Here is a 16,501-nt window from a genome sequence, read left to right as displayed (position 1 = left end):
TTGGCCAATTTGATTCTGTAAAAAAGTTAGTTTCAGATGCCATACGTTTTCATCTTGTATAATAAAAGTGGTTGAAAATGAAAGATTATTGTAAAAATTGCTGTTTGAAATCTTGATAAAGGATGATTTTCCTTGAATAATCACGCATTCATTGATATAACTAGAAAAGCCCTTCTCTTTAATATGGTCAAACAGTTCAAGTGTGCGATTTAATACGAAAATGTATGAACAAATATGCATGCATGCCTATCATTGTAGCCTTTTTACCGTTCCTGTGCCACCTGGTGTTTCAAATGTACAACTGCATCTCGAGTGTTTGTAATCTATCCTCTTGACTTTTTACAGTCATTGGTTGTATCCACTGTTACGTGAGAATCAATTTTAAACTCATTTCGGTGCTAGCTGGCTAGCTTTACTTCGATTGTGTTGTTAGCTAGATTCAGTGTTTGTCTTGGGGATATGCTAATACGTTGTGAAAAGTGTATGTAATATTATTTTATGTTATTTAGATGCAGACAGTCTTGTGAGTCTCAAGATACTTACTCCAGTTTTGTGAACTTTAATTTGACCGCCCTCGTGAGCAGCATAAAAATAGTGTGCTGTGTTCTGTATTGACTTTGATGTCGCATCTCTCTCCAGACCAGTAGATAATAAAGCCACAGGAGTTGACCAGTCAAATGGTGGACCAGTCAAATGGTCAACTGTCCTTTGTGTGGCCATCTTCAAACAAGACTTAATTAACACAAACAATGAAACAGGACACATTCCTTCTAGCCAAAGTTCAGAGCAGCTGCCTCAATAGCCCCTTACTCAATGACTAGAGGACAGAAGAAGACCAAGATGCTTCACCCATCCCCCAGGGTAAACTGTCCCACAGAGCCGTCAGCACCTCGCATTCCTTTGAACCCAACTTAATTATCTTCCTTTCCTGTCTCTTATCACAGATGCCTTGAATTTTGAAATTTCTCATCTGATCACCCTGGTTTGCAGAGGTGCACACTCATAGTCATTTCAATGAGGGGAAAGGCGGATATCGCGGGCGCCATAACACCAACGGCAGAACGGTTTTCCAAATAACAAAGAAGTGTACAACACTCATGTTACAGCATGTGTATTCACACACATACTTGATGCTTGATACATCCAAACTGAGCAAATGTAATGCTTGTTCGTTTGCAAGCCATGATGTCTCTCGAAGATAAAAACACTTGCACGGTCCTCAGTTTCTTATGGACGGGCCAGATTATCTGGGCGGGCAAAGCAGAGAGAGGGGAGGTAACCTTCCTCCTTGTGACGTCACAAGGATTTTCAAACCGAGCGTTTGAGCTTTCATTTTCTCAAAGGCGGGGAAGAATACCCAGGGCTTATCGAAATGTCTAGCCACTGGGGGACCAAAGGGAGGCTACGGGAACTCATATTAATGTTAAATAACCTCCTAAAGTGAAGTTTTCATGTCATGTGACCATTAAAGGCAGGGTAGGCAATGTTGTTGAGAATAACTTTTTGTCATATTTTCTGTAAGTAACTTAATGTCTTGATAGCAACCAATATCCAAAGGTTTGATGGTAATATGAAATCATTCTGTGGGCGTCGCAATACTGTAATAAACACCAATCTTTAAGGGGTACGCTGACTAGTGATTGGACGGGCTACCTGTCTGTCTACCTACCTACCTGTGCGCACTCTGCCCCTCCACTCAATGCTCATTACTGTAGTTTTGTGGGAGTGGCTTTGAAGGGAGGAGGTGGAATATTTTGGTTTGAATCATATAAAAAATAAACTAAAATAGCTAGCTTCGCAAAACTTGCCTACCCTTCTTTTAACCATATTGGCTATTATCATTTTGAAGAAAAACAAATTATTATGAGGAGTTGTATGGCAGAGATTATGTTTTTCTGACAGTATTGTGTGTTTCTCCAGTACAAATAACATTACACATGCAAAGTGAACATTATGACAAAGGAGTTCTTTTATATGTGAAAGCTGAGTTCTCATTCACTTGGAACTGTTTCTTCCAGATCTCCTACTGGCCAATCATACTTGATCATGGGCAGAGACTAGACAGAGAAAATACCTTAAGGCTCCAGAGAGACTACAGAGACTCAACCAGAGAGACTACAGAGACCGAAACACAGAGACTACAGAGAGAGACTCAACCAGAGAGACTACAGAGAGAGACTCAACCAGAGAGACTAGAGACTCAACCAGAGAGATTACACAGAGAGACTCAACCATAGAGAGACTACAGAGAGAGACTCAACCAGAGAGACTAGAGACTCAACCAGAGATACTACAGAGACTCAACCAGAGAGACTACAGAGACTCAACCAGAGAGACTACAGAGAGAGACTCAACCAGAAATAGCAGTAACCATACAGAGGATCAACCAGAGAGAAACAAGCTTCCAGAGACTAGATCCAGGATCCAGAGAGACCAGACAGAGAACAAAGAGAGAGCTGAGCTATGGAGACACATCACTGTGATACATGTGGGAAGAGCCTTTCCTCATCCGGTAACCTCAAGAAGCACATGAGGATCCATACTGGAGAGAAGCCCTACAGCTGTGACCTCTGTGGTAAAACCTTTAGCCATGCTAGCAGTTTCACAGTTCACCGCAGAATCCACACTGGAGAAAAGCCCTACAGCTGTAACCTCTGTGGTAAAACTTTTAGCCGGAAGTGGCAATTAACAATTCACAGCAGAATCCACACTGGAGAGAAGCCCTACAGCTGTGACCTCTGTGGTAAAACCTTTAGCCATTCTAACCGATTCCCTCACCGGTCCCTCACCGCTCAGCCACCTGACTTTTTGAGTAAAAATCTGAGGATGGGCGGTAATTTTGTGAGTTAATCTTCAGAATAATTGGTAAATGCGAAAAGAGCCCAGCCTACGTGTGTGTTGGGCGTCTGGTTTAGGAGAGAGGCCCTCTTACATAATGACAAACTTATATTCCATTCCAATGTATGATTATGCACCAAGATGTGACTGTGTCTGTGGAAGTGAGAAGTGGGCCTTTCTCAGGAGAAGGTATCTTTTAGTGAGCAGAGGAATGCAATAAGTCAGCCTACTGGCAGGGAGGGGTGATATGATTTGCTGCAGAGAGCTGTTTGACATCAAGGCCAGTGAGAGGTACCGGAGGGGGGAGGGGGGAGGGCCACACTATGGGACAAGGAGAGACTACAATGGGCCTCACTACTCTAGAGAGTGAGAGTCAACACCAGATAAGAAGATTCATTAGATCGTGGAGAATGTATCCCTTTGCATCTGGACATCATTAGACCTCTGCCCCCCCCCCCAGGTTACTCTGCCCCCCCCCCCTGGACATCATCAGACCTCTGCCCCCCCCCCCCCCCCCCCAGGTTACTCTGCCCCCCCCCCCCCCCCCCCCCCCTGGACATCATCAGACCTCAGACCATTCCATAATTCCATAATGTGTCTATTTTAAAATTGGTTGAGGTTGTAATTTGGGTGGAGAACAATACAAGGTTAAATGCCAGACCAGGTTCTTTATAGTTGAATAAGATAAGAAATGATGCAAATCAAACAATGAATACAATTCACCATGGTGTCTCCATCTAGATCGGCTATACCAGTCAATGTTACCAGTCTAGCATCGTAGAGTAGAGAAGACAAAGGCCTTTGTGAGAACAGTCTTGTCAGAAGTCTTAAAGAGTTTTCTGCCTATAATATCTGCCTCAGCCCTGTAATTGAATTTTAGGATATATGTACAATGTATGTGGGTTTAATAGTAGTTTACAGTTGGCAGAAATAGAGTTGAGTCAAGAGGGTGATTTTATGTGAGATTCTTGATACAGATTAGTTTGGTTAAGAGGGAGGGCATTTGGAGACGTGAAGTCTGGGAGGCTTAAGGTATTTATGACCTGAGAGAGGAAGAAATACAAATTACTATAAAGAGGAGTTGAATGCCAAAGAAGTATTGGTCACAGTGTTTCTCCAGTGAAAATTAAACCTGATGAACATACACCTCTCACCAAATGATCAACAATACATATGCAAAGTGGCCCATTATGACAGACAAAAGATTTAATTTATAGGTGAAAGCTGCAGATCTCCTACTGGCCAATCATACTTGATCATGGGCGGAGACTAGACAGAGGTGTCACCAGAAGGCTCCAGAGAGACTACAGAGACTCAACCAGAGAGACTAGAGACTCAAACAGAAACAGCAGTAACCAGAGAGAGGATCAACCAGAGAGAAACAAGCTTCCAGAGACTAGATACAGGATCCAGAGAGACCAGACAGAGAACAAAGAGAGAGCTGAGTTATGGAGACACATCACTGTGATACATGTGGGAAGAGCCTTTCCTCATCCGGTAACCTCAAGAGGCACATGAAGATCCACACTGGAGAGAAGCCCTACAGCTGTGACCTCTGTGGTAAAACTTTTCGCCAGGCTGGCCATTTCACAGCTCACTGCAGGATCCATACTGGAGAGAAGCCCTACAGCTGTGACCTCTGTGGTAAAACCTTTAACCAGGCTAGCAGTTTCAGATATCACTGCAGGATCCACACTCGAGAGAAGCCCTACAGCTGTGACCTCTGTGGTAAAACCTTTAGAGTGGCTAGCAATTACACAAATCACCGCAGAATCCACACTGGAGAGAAGCCCTACAGCTGTGACCTCTGTGGTAAAACCTTTAGCCAGGCTGGCCATTTCAGAGTTCACCGCAGGACCCACACAGGAGAGAAGCCCTACAGCTGTGACCTCTGTGGTAAAAAATTTCGCCAGGCTGCCCATTTCACAGCTCACTGCAGGATCCACACTGGAGAGAAGCCCTACAGCTGTGACCTCTGTGGTAAAACCTTTAGCAGTGATAGGAGTTTGAGAGGTCATAGCAGGACCCACACAGGAGAGAAGCCCTACAGCTGTGACCTCTGTGGTAAAACTTTTCGCCAGGCTGGCCATTACACAGATCATCGCAGAATCCACACTGGAGAGAAGCCCTACAGCTGTGACCTCTGTGATAAAACCTTTACCCATGCCAACAGTTTCACAATTCACCGCAGAATCCACACTGGAGAGAAGCCCTACAGCTGTGACCTCTGTGGTAAAACCTTTAGCCATGCTAGCAGTTTCACAGTTCACAGCAGAATCCATACTGGAGAGAAGCCCTACAGCTGTGACCTCTGTGGTAAAACCTTTAGCCAGGCAGACCATTTCAGACGTCACAGCAGGATCCACACTGGGGAGAAGCCCTACAGCTGTGACATCTGTGGTAAAACCTTTAGCCATGCTCACCATTTCAGAATTCACTGCAGGATCCACACTGGAGAGAAGCCCTACAGCTGTGACCTCTGTGACTATTCAGGTAAAACAAGTAGCCATCTGAAGAGTCACATGCGTGTCCACAGTAGAAAACCCCCAAAGCAGTGATGTCTGGGGCCAAGCTGTCCCAGCAGTCACCACCTGAGAGAACTTCTGTATGGCCCACAGCTGGAAGAACTACTGGCCTGCACCTACTGGGACAGCACATGTAGTAACACCAGATCTACAGTCCAACATGACCAGACACAGGGAAGATACTGTACCCCTGTAACAATGGAGGGGAAGCTGTGTCAGACTGGGTAGAATCTTGGTAAACACTGGCTGACACCTTTCAGTTTTGAAGCACACATTTGTAATTTCATAAGAAACCCATCAAGGTGCTCAATATTAATTTCTGTTTGACCTCTTTATCTCTGCATCCCTTTAGAGTGTCTGTGTGTTTGACCCATTTGTTGAGTAAGATTGGTTGGTTTGTTATTGTTTTAATTACAAGAGCTGTTGAGGCTCATGCAGGTTGTTCTTGAAACTGTATCTGTACTTTAAGGAATACAATACTTTGTAGTTCTGATGAACACCTATAATTGTGTCAATACTGAAGGATTGTTAAGGATTTTATCATTAGCACCCCCAGGCTTTGGTCAGAAAATAAAGTTATATACATGTGGTAGTTGTTTGTCGCTTGAATTCTTGATCTCTGCCCTTGACTGAGACTGCAAACGAGGGGGGTCAGATGGCTGAGCCGTTAGGGAATCGGGCTATTAATCATAAGGTTGCAGGTTCGATTTCCGGCCGTGACAAATTATGTTGTGTCCTTGGGCAAGGCACTGCACTCTACTTGCCTCGGGGTAATGTCCCTGTACTTACTGTAAGTCGCTCTGGATAAGAGTGTCTGCTAAATGACTAATTGTGCAAACAATATAATACCGAAATCGGGGACCTATCGAAAATAGATTAGCAAAACAGTGGCAAGCAACAAGAACAATTTACAATTGGTTTAGCACATTTGTTCGTACTGAGATTACAAAACTCTTAGCATACATTTAACACAAGTCTGTGGACTAAACTTTGGAAACCTTTTTCCTTGCTTTCACACAAAATCCATTGAATGACATTGAATGCATTTTTTTTGGTTAGAATCACTGTAGACAGCGTAGTCCTGCCAGGATAATTAGCGATGAAGGATCTGTATTGTTGTTGACCCTTTACCTCTACAGTCAGGTTTACATAACGGTCTGGCGGCTGGCGCACACTTGCAAGGATTACAATGTCGATTTACAATATAAATTGTTGTGTGAGTGTTGCTTATGAATATAATTCACAGCACAGAAGAGATTGTCAATGAGTTGACAGTGAGTAGACATGAGCATCTGTACAGCCTACCGCTGCTATCTAGTGGTAGACTGTGGTAATGCACGCAACCAGACCGGGTTGTCATGTGTGGAATAAATTGTTTATGAAATCCCCACTGAGCGGTATGAAGTACAGTGATACACGTCCCGCCGCTGCACCTTAAAATGTTCTAGAAGAGGGGTCTTGTGTTGGCCTGAGGCATGCATTCCAGATCATAAAATCAAGACATCATTCTTCTTTTTGCATTTACGTTCACACAGAGAAGCCTGACTCACCTTCTGCATGGTATGACTTGATAAGAACCTTCGTTCATCCAGCTTCTTAGACAGAACCCTGTGACACTGCAGTCTAGGTCTTTTTTTAATTTTTTTTATTGAGTAAAAATCTGACATGAACACGTGCAGACTAAAAACCAGTGTAACAAATTCACCACGATCCTAAAAGGTTTGGAAATCAAGAGTCTGCATACAGCTGTAAAAAAATATGGTCTCTCTCGTTCGGAGACCCCAGTTAATCTTTGTGTCTGTACAGAATACGGCTTTAGAAGAACGCACACTTGTCCAAATCATAGATCTAACAAACACAACCCATGTAAGCTGTCTGCCATAGTCTATTTTGTGCAAAAAGTCATGATGTCGTTCCTGAATGATCCTTTTATTGTTGTACATACATACTCATTCCTTCTTCCACTGAGTAGGGCTTTTATAAATCAAAGCGTTCACAATACGTCAGCAGTTTACACCATCTTTACACTGTAAATGTCATTTCCATAGTCCATAACTTTACATTGAAACTAAAAAAAGGTTGGGGGGAAAAAAGGGGTTGGGAGGGAGGTGTTTGCGGAGGAGGAAGAGGCAGAAATCAAAGCTGAATGAAGGAGGCTGCTGCAGACCAGGACGGGACACCGTCCAGGAGGCCGCAGAGCTGAGCTCCTCTGGGCCGCGTCGTCCCCCTGGTCAGAGAAGCCCCAGGAGGAGTCATCGTCAGGGCCCAGCCTCCTCTCTCCAGGCCTCCTCTCTCCAGGCCGTCTCAGCGGTGGTGCCGTCTCAGCGTCGGTGCCGTCCGTGCCCTGAGTGGCCGCTGCTGCCGTGGTGCTTGCTCTTGTGAGCGCGCTCCCTCTCTCTCTCCCGCTCGTACGACCGGGACCTGTCCCTCCGCTCGCCCCCGCGGTGGTGGTGGTGGCCTCCGCCCCTCTCGTGCTTGTGTTTCTTGGAAGAGGAGAGGTCCGACGAGCTGCGCTCCCTCTCCCTCTCCCGTTCCCTCTCTCCCTTGAAGGGCGAGCGCGACCGCGAGCGAGACCGCGAGCGCTTCCTCTTGTGGGCCCCGCCACTGTTGCTGCCGCGACCCGGCGGCTTGGGTTCGCTGTTGCCGTGGTGACTGGGCTTCGGCTTGAGGTGGGGTAGCAGCGGCGAGGGCGGGTGTCGCCGCGGCGACGGGCTGCGGCTGTGGGAACGGGAGCGAGAGCGGGAGCTGTAGGTGCCCGAGCGACTGCGTCTGCTGTTGTAACTACGAGGGGAGGAAGGGGAGACAGGAGAGAGGCGGGGGTCAGACAGGCCTACACCCAACTACATCAACTCCCAATAACCCCCAGGTTAAAGATGCAGGAAAGGTGTCTTACTGTCTGCGGGGAGAGCGGGAACGCGAGTGAGAGCGTGTTCTGGACCGGGAGCCACTCCCACTCCTGCTGTTCCTGCCAATCCTGGCCTCCTTCCTCATCCTGAGAGAGACGGGGGGCAGAGAAGAGACGTTACACTCAGAGGAGAATGAAGTAACTGTACAGTGGTGTGTGTGCAGTAGTGTGTGTGTGTGTGCAGTAGTGTGTGTGTGTGTGTGCAGTAGTGTGTGTGTGTGTGTGTCTCACCCGTTGTGTGGGCTCTTGGAGCCCTGCGCTCGGTTGTCCGGCTCCTTCTTGACAGGTTTCAGGTTCTGGGGGTTTGGGGACTTCTCCTCTGACTTCACGACATTAGGAGAACCTGGGAGAACACAAACGCGCACACACGTCATCCTCTGTTAGTAGACCAAGCTGCAGTCCAATCTACTGAACGAGGAAGGCAATGGTTATAACAGGAAGTAGGTGCGTACTGATACATACTGTCATACATGTGGTCAATGTAACTTTTGAATATCTCTCTACTGCCATTCATGGCCAGCTCTCCTTGAGAAAGGGATTATGTCTCAACAGGTTTTCCTTGTTAAATGAAGGTTGAATGAAGAATAAAAGGTTGCCCTCACAAGGTTTGGAGCCGGGGGAGAAGCCCCCCAGGGCAGACAGCGCGGGGGTCCCGTCAGGGTTCAGCCCCTTGGCCTTCAGCTTGGCCTCCTGCAGGAACATCTTCCTCCTCTCCACCTCCTTCTCCAGATGATCGTAGTTAGGCTGAGGAGACAGGGAAGATGCTCTTGCATTCATGGACCCCACAAAGGAAGGAAACAGTGTGGTGGAACATGTGGCTTAGTGCGGACAGTGTGTGTGTGTGTTTTACCTTCTTCCTGGTGTAGAGTTTGAGGGTGGTTAGGCAGATCTCCTTGATCTCCTCGTCAGTGGCTCCGAACAGCAGATACCAGGGAGGTCTGGAGGGCAGGGGCATCTAGAGAGGATAGCAAGATAAAATACTAGTTTGATCTCCACTTGTATCTACAAACAGTGAGAGAGGTGAAGGGGCGAGAGGTGGAGAGCTACACCACCTACCAGCAGGGCTCTGGCAGCGAGGAAGATGCAGGCACAGGCGATGGTCTCAGCTTGGAACCTCACAAACACGTTGGTCCTCAGGCTGTCGTTCATGTAGTTCCTACGATACACAGGAGACACATACAGAAAACATGGCACCTTCGCCCCCACACTCACCCCTCTGTCCACCAACCCCCACAACATCACAGCCCAGCCCTGATCCACAGCTGTGGTCACCAAGCCCGCCCAGGACCAAAGGGAAGAGCCCTAGACTTGAGGCAGGCTTTTCTGACAGTTCCAGGCCTTGACCAACCTGCCCTTACGCCCACCCTATACAGCCTGGCTCTCAGGCTGGGTGTGTGGGAGGGATGGTGGAGCTGGGCTGGAGCAAAAGCCTGCTGCAAGCCACAGCTGTGTCCAAGGCCGGGCTGGTGAGCGCAAGCTTGAGGGGAGCAACACTGCAGTAGAACCATAACACAGAAACAGGAACGGAGACTCTCTAGGTTAACTTTGTCCTTCTCTCTCTCTCTCTGGTGCCTCCATGGAGGGTGGGGGTCGTCCATGCACAACAGATGAGAAGCACTTCCAGTGGACTGGGCCCTGTGTCGGGGGGCTGTACCACAGACACATCTTACCATACCGTGGACTACATCCAGGCCTGCTCCACCCAGTTTACACACTGAACTCCACACCCATAATTTACACACCGAACATGTAGATAATGTCACATGCCTACAACTGCACATGCAGACATACTGGGGAGGGGGGGGTTAAGTGGGTAGGGGTAAATGCTGTGACTGGATGGTTGGACAGTCATTCCATGTCTGGGGCAGAGGGGACGTGCAGGAGTGGACAGCTCAGACTGGTGCTATGGAATGAAATACTAAACTACTGAGAGTAAAAGCTCCGCTCAGTTGGTTTTCACACTAAGTGTGATCGGGTAGCAGCCAGCACTATGACGACTAGATGGGAGATACACGCGAGGCTGTGAGTGTCGACTGCCACAGCGATTGTTGTAAGCATCTATGCCCCAGCAGGAACATACATGTCGCAGAGGGACACAGGCAGATGAGGTGGTAACAGCTTCCGGTGCGCACCCCCCCCCCCCCCCCCCATTTCCCCCCCAAAAACGCCAACTTATCCCGAGTCAAACATAACAAGGCAGACAACAAATAACCCTAGACACTGACTCCACTTGTCAATCTTATTCCACGTCCGCTCCCTGCGTGTCAGAAGACCCCAGTGTGTGTGCCCCGACGATCTCTAAAAGACAAAAAAAAAAAATCTGGAACCTTCCGGCTCTACGAAAGCGTCCGAGGCAGCACACCCAGGGGTCTCCCCCAGGCTGGGGAGGGAGCACCTGGGCCCTGAGCTGGCTCTACAGACACAGGGCAGTGGATACAGATAGGCTGCAGGGTGACTGGAGAGACAGGTCCTGAGGGGGATGATCCTGGAACGCTCGTCTGGAGACCACGGCAGAGGGGACAGGATACAGGTCAACAGGTCACTTACAACTACTGCATTACACATACCCAGAAAAACGGTTACATCTAAAATACATATATGTATGTACTTCACTTCAAACTTCAGGTAAACTTAACTAAAAAAAAAAAAAATACGAAGTAGAATGCAGTTGTATTAAAATCTAAACTACCAGAAAAAAAGTCTTTAAACTGGTAACCTTGGAAGCAAACCAACAAAAACAAAAAATACAAATCCTTTTGACACCCCCAAGAGAAAACATGATGATGTTGGCAGTTGGAAAGGCCCGCCCCCTTCAGTGATCTCGCCACAGAGCTCTCACTGGGATTGGCTGTCTGGAGAAGGGCAGCCAACCAATGGGGGGGAGCTTCCTGAGGTCATGTGGTTGGAGGAGGCAGAGTTCAGAGGTTCTTTATGAGACTTACCAGCATGGACTACCCTTTAATCAAAGAGTAGAGAGAAAGGACAAAGTTAAACTGAGTTCCCCCAGGCACCAGAAGAACCAAAGACCTTTATTTTGAAAAGTCATGTTAGGACTGAGGCGCAAAAGTTGGAAGAAACAAACTGATCCATCAGAGAGTTAGGTGAAGGATTACAAAGGGTGGGGTGGGGGGTATTGGGGACATGAGGTGGGGTGATGGGGGTTAGTGCTGCAGTAGTAGGAGCTTACCAGGCGGTCTGGACCAACGTTTGGTTCTTCTCACATTCCAGGACTTGAAGGTACATGACGATGATCTGTAACGACACAGTGACACGTTATGGAAAACCTGTCAGACGGGGCGAGGACACACTGATCTAGACTGAGCCGGGGGGGGGGGGATAAGAACGTTCTAGAACACGAGCAGCACGGCTGCTTCCTGTCTGTGTCGCTAAGCGACAGTTTCACACTTGCTGTTGGTAATGCTACACATGGATGTCCTGGTGACTAATGAATCTGTGTTTAGAACAGTGCTGTGCGCTGATGAGATGGTGTACGGGTGGAGGAGGAGCGAGGTGAGGGTGGAGGAGGAGCGAGGTGAGGGTGGAGGAGGAGCGAGGTGAGGGTGGAGGAGGAGCGAGGTGAGGGTGCAGTGAGGGAGCGAGGTGAGGGTGCAGTGAGGGAGCGAGGTGAGGGTGCAGTGAGGGAGCGAGGTGAGGGTGCAGTGAGGGAGCGAGGTGAGGGTGGAGGAGGAGCGAGGTGAGGGTGGAGGAGCGAGGTGAGGGTGGAAGAGGAGCGAGGTGAGGGTGGAGGAGGAGCGAGGTGAGGGTGGAGGAGGAGCGAGGTGAGGGTGGAGGAGGAGCGAGGTGAGGGTAGAGGAGGAGCGAGGTGAGGGTAGAGGAGGAGCGAGGTGAGGGTGCAGTGAGGGAGCGAGGTGAGGGTGCAGTGAGGGAGCGAGGTGAGGGTGCAGTGAGGGAGCGAGGTGAGGGTGGAGGAGGAGCGAGGTGAGGGTGGAAGAGGAGCGAGGTGAGGGTGGAGGAGGAGCGAGGTGAGGGTGGAGGAGGAGCGAGGTGAGGGTGGAGGAGGAGCGAGGTGAGGGTGGAGGAGGAGCGAGGTGAGGGTGGAAGAGGAGCGAGGTGAGGGTGGAGGAGGAGCGAGGTGAGGGTGGAGGAGGAGCGAGGTGAGGGTGGAGGAGGAGCGAGGTGAGGAACAGGACACTCACCTTGTGAGGATGTTTAACGTGCACGCAGAAGCCCAGCTCCTTCAGGATCCGCCGTTCAGCTTTGATCACTTGGTTTTTGGTATTTATGTAGTTCTGATCAAGAATCAATGAACTTGCACTCCTAGTTCGCAAAAGAATTAAAATAACAAACAAAATTGGATGTTTCTCCCCCCACTTAAAATAACATACGAGGAAACAAGGAAAGTGCCCTTCTGATGATTCCTGTTCCTTCCAACCAACTAAAGCACCGGGTCCAGCAGGTTTGAATGGTGTCTGGGGGGGGGAGGAGGAGGGGGGGGGGGGGTTGACTTCTGACGTGTCAGTGGGAGCTTTGGGTGTCACTGGACCAGGTCAGCCTCAATCACCACGTTTCACAGGTTTCACAAGAATATCAACACACTACACACCTCAACAAAAATGAAAGCACATCTTTCAGTTGTTGCATCACAGTCAATAACGGTAACTAATATACACCTACACCTCCTACATTCAGAATTCAGAAAGGAAATCAGAAAATTGTGCACTCTGACGTGTCCAGAAATATCTATGTAGGCAACAGTTAAGGCAATAAGGTCAAACTGCTTAAAAAACAGATTCATGCACAAAAGCTGCCCTGTGTTATATGGTGTAGTATGTCTTACTCCTCCAGAACACACTAGAATGTTCTAGAACACAAACAGTACAGCTGCTTCCTGTCTGAGTCACACTAGCCAGAACATTGCTGTTGGTAGTGTTTCACTCTCCTCCAAGGTCATTTATACCTCATGTTGTGCTTCAAATAGCGCTGTGCCTTCTTGAAACTGACCAATAGGCCATAACTAGATGTTTGTGTTAAGTCCCATGGTGAATAAAGCTCATTATTTTGTTGGACAGGGTGCTAATGCATCTGAAGTCATATCACAAGAACTTAAATAGACTAATGGCTGGTGAACACCATACATTTCTGATGTTTTTTAAGTTCCAAACACTACTTAAACAAATTCTTAAGAGCAACTAAAGATGCCAAATAATGAATAACTTAAATATATATCTATATAATATATATATTTTCAAAAGCAGATCGAAAATGAAATAGACTAACTAAAACAGACTAACTAATGAACTTTGAATTTTCTCAAAATAATGACCATTGTATGACTTCAAAAGACAGCTCAAACAAGACGAAGATGTTGTCTAATGTACGCTTTAAAGTCATTAATGACCATTTCAAAACAAGGAACTTCAAAACTCTGATAGCCTTAAGATATTTACTGGCAATTCCCTTGCTATTTTAAGTAATCCAAACTTAACCATTTTCCACTGGTGGCCTTAAACTTTAAGCATATGTCCCCAACCAAAGACAGTTTATCCTATTTAAAATATATGAAGTGTTCCGATGCTAACAATTCCAATAATCTTAAAACACAGAAACCTACAGACATGTCACCAAGAGCAGACGAGGAGTGCTGATATTTCTGTGAAAGCCATGAATGAAATTCGGTGAATGAGGAGGTCCTGAATATTGATTTGTGCATATAGTAGTCAAGACTACATTACCCAGGGTGCACCCAAGGCTTATACTGAGACTCAGGAGTCCCCAGGGAGCCCTGAGGGGCCTAGGACCTGCGGCCAACCTGTCATCCCCGATCCCAGGGCCCCGCGGTGACTCAAGACCACGGGCGACTCCAACAGGAGGGAGGGGGGTGGGGGGGGAGCGACACCTCATGGTTGTCATGCCGACTGCTTCATCTCTACGTACCATTCCACATCACCCAGGGTTTGGTAAATGTAGCTGGTCGCTGTTAGTTGGTTGCAAGGGAAAAGAGAACCCAAGTTAATACCACAGTTTCCCAGTTGGAAGTGAACAGTTGTCTTCTAGGTCTAGGCTCTGGTCTGTAGACCACAGGCACACTAGCAAAACACTGGTGTGCCTGGACTTGTATTGTATTGTTAAATTTAGGCCAAAAATGTTTAGGTTGTTAATGTTTCGACTTCACTCATATCTACTTGATTATGTAGATAGCAGTGAATACATGGCAACTACCATTGATCAGTGTAGAGGAAACTGAAAAGTTTTGAAATGGTTTAGAGTACATGGTTCAACAGAAGGGCACTTTCACATCAAGATCATATCAACATCAAACAGGTCAATTACTAAACAAGGAAATGTAACCAATTTACTAATGTGACACTAGATGGAATAAATTTAACAACATGAAGATTGTCCAACAAAGACTTGAATCATTAAAATACAAAGATCACATTATTTTGTGATAATTTTCAATGTTGACATTTACCTTTTGCCTCTGATTTGTCGCAGGTGGTGAAACACATTGATAACGTCTCTGATTCGTCTTGGGGCTTCTTCAATCTTGGAGGCCAAATTGACACAGGCCATGGCAACAATCTGTCAAAACACAATAAAAGGATGTGGAAATATTTAAAGCAGTTGTGACTGTGATACAACACAAACAACATGCGGTAGACGTTTAGTCCGTTAAACTTCTACACATACTAAGTGGGATTATGTGACATGCAATACATACGGCATACGTCATTGTACCTAGTTAGTTACAGTAAACCTCAACATGGCGGCCGCAGTAAACGTTTTTGTTACGACAAGCCCAGTATGAATCAGCTGGATAGCACTAGCTAATTCAAACTACAAGTGACAGTTGCATTGAGAGTACATACCTCGAAGCTGTGTTTTACGAACGACTTGGAGTAGAAAAACCGATGAAAGAGAACTTGCCCGGTAGCCATAGCCACCTGTAAGTAAAAAGAGGAATACACAAATGAACCTTACACTTAACGTAATATCGCAAGTATTACACAATAGACATCCGCCATTTTGTTTAGCTACAAGCTAGCAACAAGGCTATCTGCTGGATAGCAAATAAAATGGGTTTCAGACCCATGTAATTAAATGGTCGAATAATAATAGAAAACTGTCATCCACTGATCAAGTTAGCTAGCAAAAAAATGCACCTTTGAGATACATTTAGGTCCGTATGCGAACAAACACGCCAGCTAGCTACCCATAACCGTCAATTCGCTTCTCGTTAGCACTAGTATAGCTACATGAGGCCTAGCGATTAGGCCTTGTTCTGCGTACATTCAGCGTGACTGCTAGCTAGTAATAACGTTAGCTAATTATACAGCACAGGTAGCTCAGGCTCTCGGCTCAGCGTCTGACATTATATAGTGCAAATATTTGACATTTATGTTCATTCTACGTGTTTACCTGGGGAAGACGGAGAAGAATACCAGCCGACTGAATCAGCTCGCATCCCAGGATTCGAAGGTCGGTCTCGATGTGCAGGTCGAGTCCATCGGACATTGACGGGGTCGGCGAAAGCCTTTCCTCTGGTATAAGTGAATTGTCGATAGTAAGGTAAACTTCAGAATACACTCTGTCGCCGATAAGAATTCCATCGTTATTCGTAGACGTGTTGGAAACAGCGGAGAGAGGACCTGCGGCCATGTTCGCCCTGAATGCACACAAACACTACAGCGCGGCCGGGAAAACCTTAACGAACGGTGAACCACCGAGGGAGATTGACGTCAGCGCACTGACGAATAACTACTGGTGCACATTCGCAGCTCCTCAGATTGACTGCGTATGAAGAAATAGCTCTACAGCAGGCGTTTGAATAAAACATTTCAACAATTATAACGTGCATATCATTTCTAATGTCTAAATACATTCCTACAAAATAAATGAAAAGTACCAAAAGTCTATTTAAAATAGCATTTTGTCATAATTTGATTGGTCTTGTCTGAATATTGCTATTGATGTGTACAGTATGTTCCCACGTAAGTTTTTTTTCACAAAGTTTCAACACAAACAACACGAAGGCTTTGGTCTCGAGGTGTGGCAGAACGGAAGTTCCAACAACGCTGTTTACGGGAAACCTGAGATTTTTCTCCGGACGTAAATCAATCCGCTGGTAACAGACCAGTGACTATTATAGGTCACGTCGACAACAATTAAAATACCAGGCGAACTGTCTAAGGTGGTACACTGTACCAGGTAGGCTACAGATAAGGTATAGCGCATTTCCTCAGCCCGTATGTACAGTCTGTTCATATCCAAA

General features: G+C 46.8%; 2 protein-coding genes across 6 annotated transcripts; one reads left to right on the top strand and one right to left on the bottom strand.

Moving 5' to 3' along the window:
- The first annotated feature begins 4,264 nt into the window (after positions 1-4,264).
- Positions 4,265-5,751, top strand: LOC136952297 (zinc finger protein 235-like). The gene has a single exon (XM_067247020.1). The coding sequence runs from the start codon at positions 4,287-4,289 to the stop codon at positions 5,394-5,396; it is 1,110 nt and encodes a 369-aa protein (XP_067103121.1). The 5' UTR covers positions 4,265-4,286; the 3' UTR covers positions 5,397-5,751.
- A 1,525-nt stretch (positions 5,752-7,276) lies between these two features.
- Positions 7,277-16,094, bottom strand: ccnl1a (cyclin L1a). Of its 5 annotated transcripts, XM_067247016.1 has the most exons (11): positions 15,649-15,945; positions 15,099-15,173; positions 14,702-14,811; positions 12,426-12,546; positions 11,456-11,520; positions 9,325-9,424; positions 9,119-9,223; positions 8,871-9,012; positions 8,500-8,611; positions 8,257-8,355; positions 7,277-8,144 (listed from the first exon to the last, which is right to left on the bottom strand). In XM_067247016.1, exons 1-11 carry the CDS (start codon positions 15,886-15,888, stop codon positions 7,685-7,687), a joined length of 1,629 nt encoding a protein of 542 aa, XP_067103117.1. In that variant the 5' UTR covers positions 15,889-15,945; the 3' UTR covers positions 7,277-7,684. The 5 variants fall into 5 exon arrangements, 4 of the variants coding, with proteins under 4 accessions (XP_067103117.1, XP_067103118.1, XP_067103119.1 ...); XM_067247017.1 differs by lacking the exons at positions 14,702-14,811; positions 15,099-15,173; positions 15,649-15,945 and adding an exon at positions 14,039-14,151; XR_010877840.1 differs by lacking the exons at positions 7,277-8,144; positions 8,257-8,355; positions 8,500-8,611; positions 8,871-9,012 and adding an exon at positions 11,211-11,224 and having other exon boundaries at positions 9,183-9,223; positions 15,649-16,074.
- Between the last annotated feature and the right edge of the window lie 407 nt (positions 16,095-16,501).

Source organism: Osmerus mordax, chromosome 11 (assembly GCF_038355195.1).
Source record: "Osmerus mordax isolate fOsmMor3 chromosome 11, fOsmMor3.pri, whole genome shotgun sequence".
Classification (NCBI taxonomy): domain Eukaryota; kingdom Metazoa; phylum Chordata; class Actinopteri; order Osmeriformes; family Osmeridae; genus Osmerus; species Osmerus mordax.
The sequence above is the reverse complement of the archived record's forward strand: the minus strand, read 5'-3'. Positions and strand labels throughout refer to the sequence as shown.

Coding starts and splice junctions, on each gene's coding strand:
- LOC136952297 (XM_067247020.1), top strand. CDS start 4,287: ATGGAGACACATCACTGTGATACATGTGGGAAGAGCCTTTCCTCATCC.
- ccnl1a (XM_067247016.1), bottom strand. CDS start 15,888: ATGGCCGCAGGTCCTCTCTCCGCTGTTTCCAACACGTCTACGAATAAC. Junction 11,521..12,425: donor ACGTTAAACATCCTCACAAG/GTGAGTGTCCTG, acceptor GTGTCGTTACAG/ATCATCGTCATGTACCTTCA. Junction 8,145..8,256: donor TCCCGCTCTCCCCGCAGACA/GTAAGACACCTT, acceptor CTCCCCTCGTAG/TTACAACAGCAGACGCAGTC.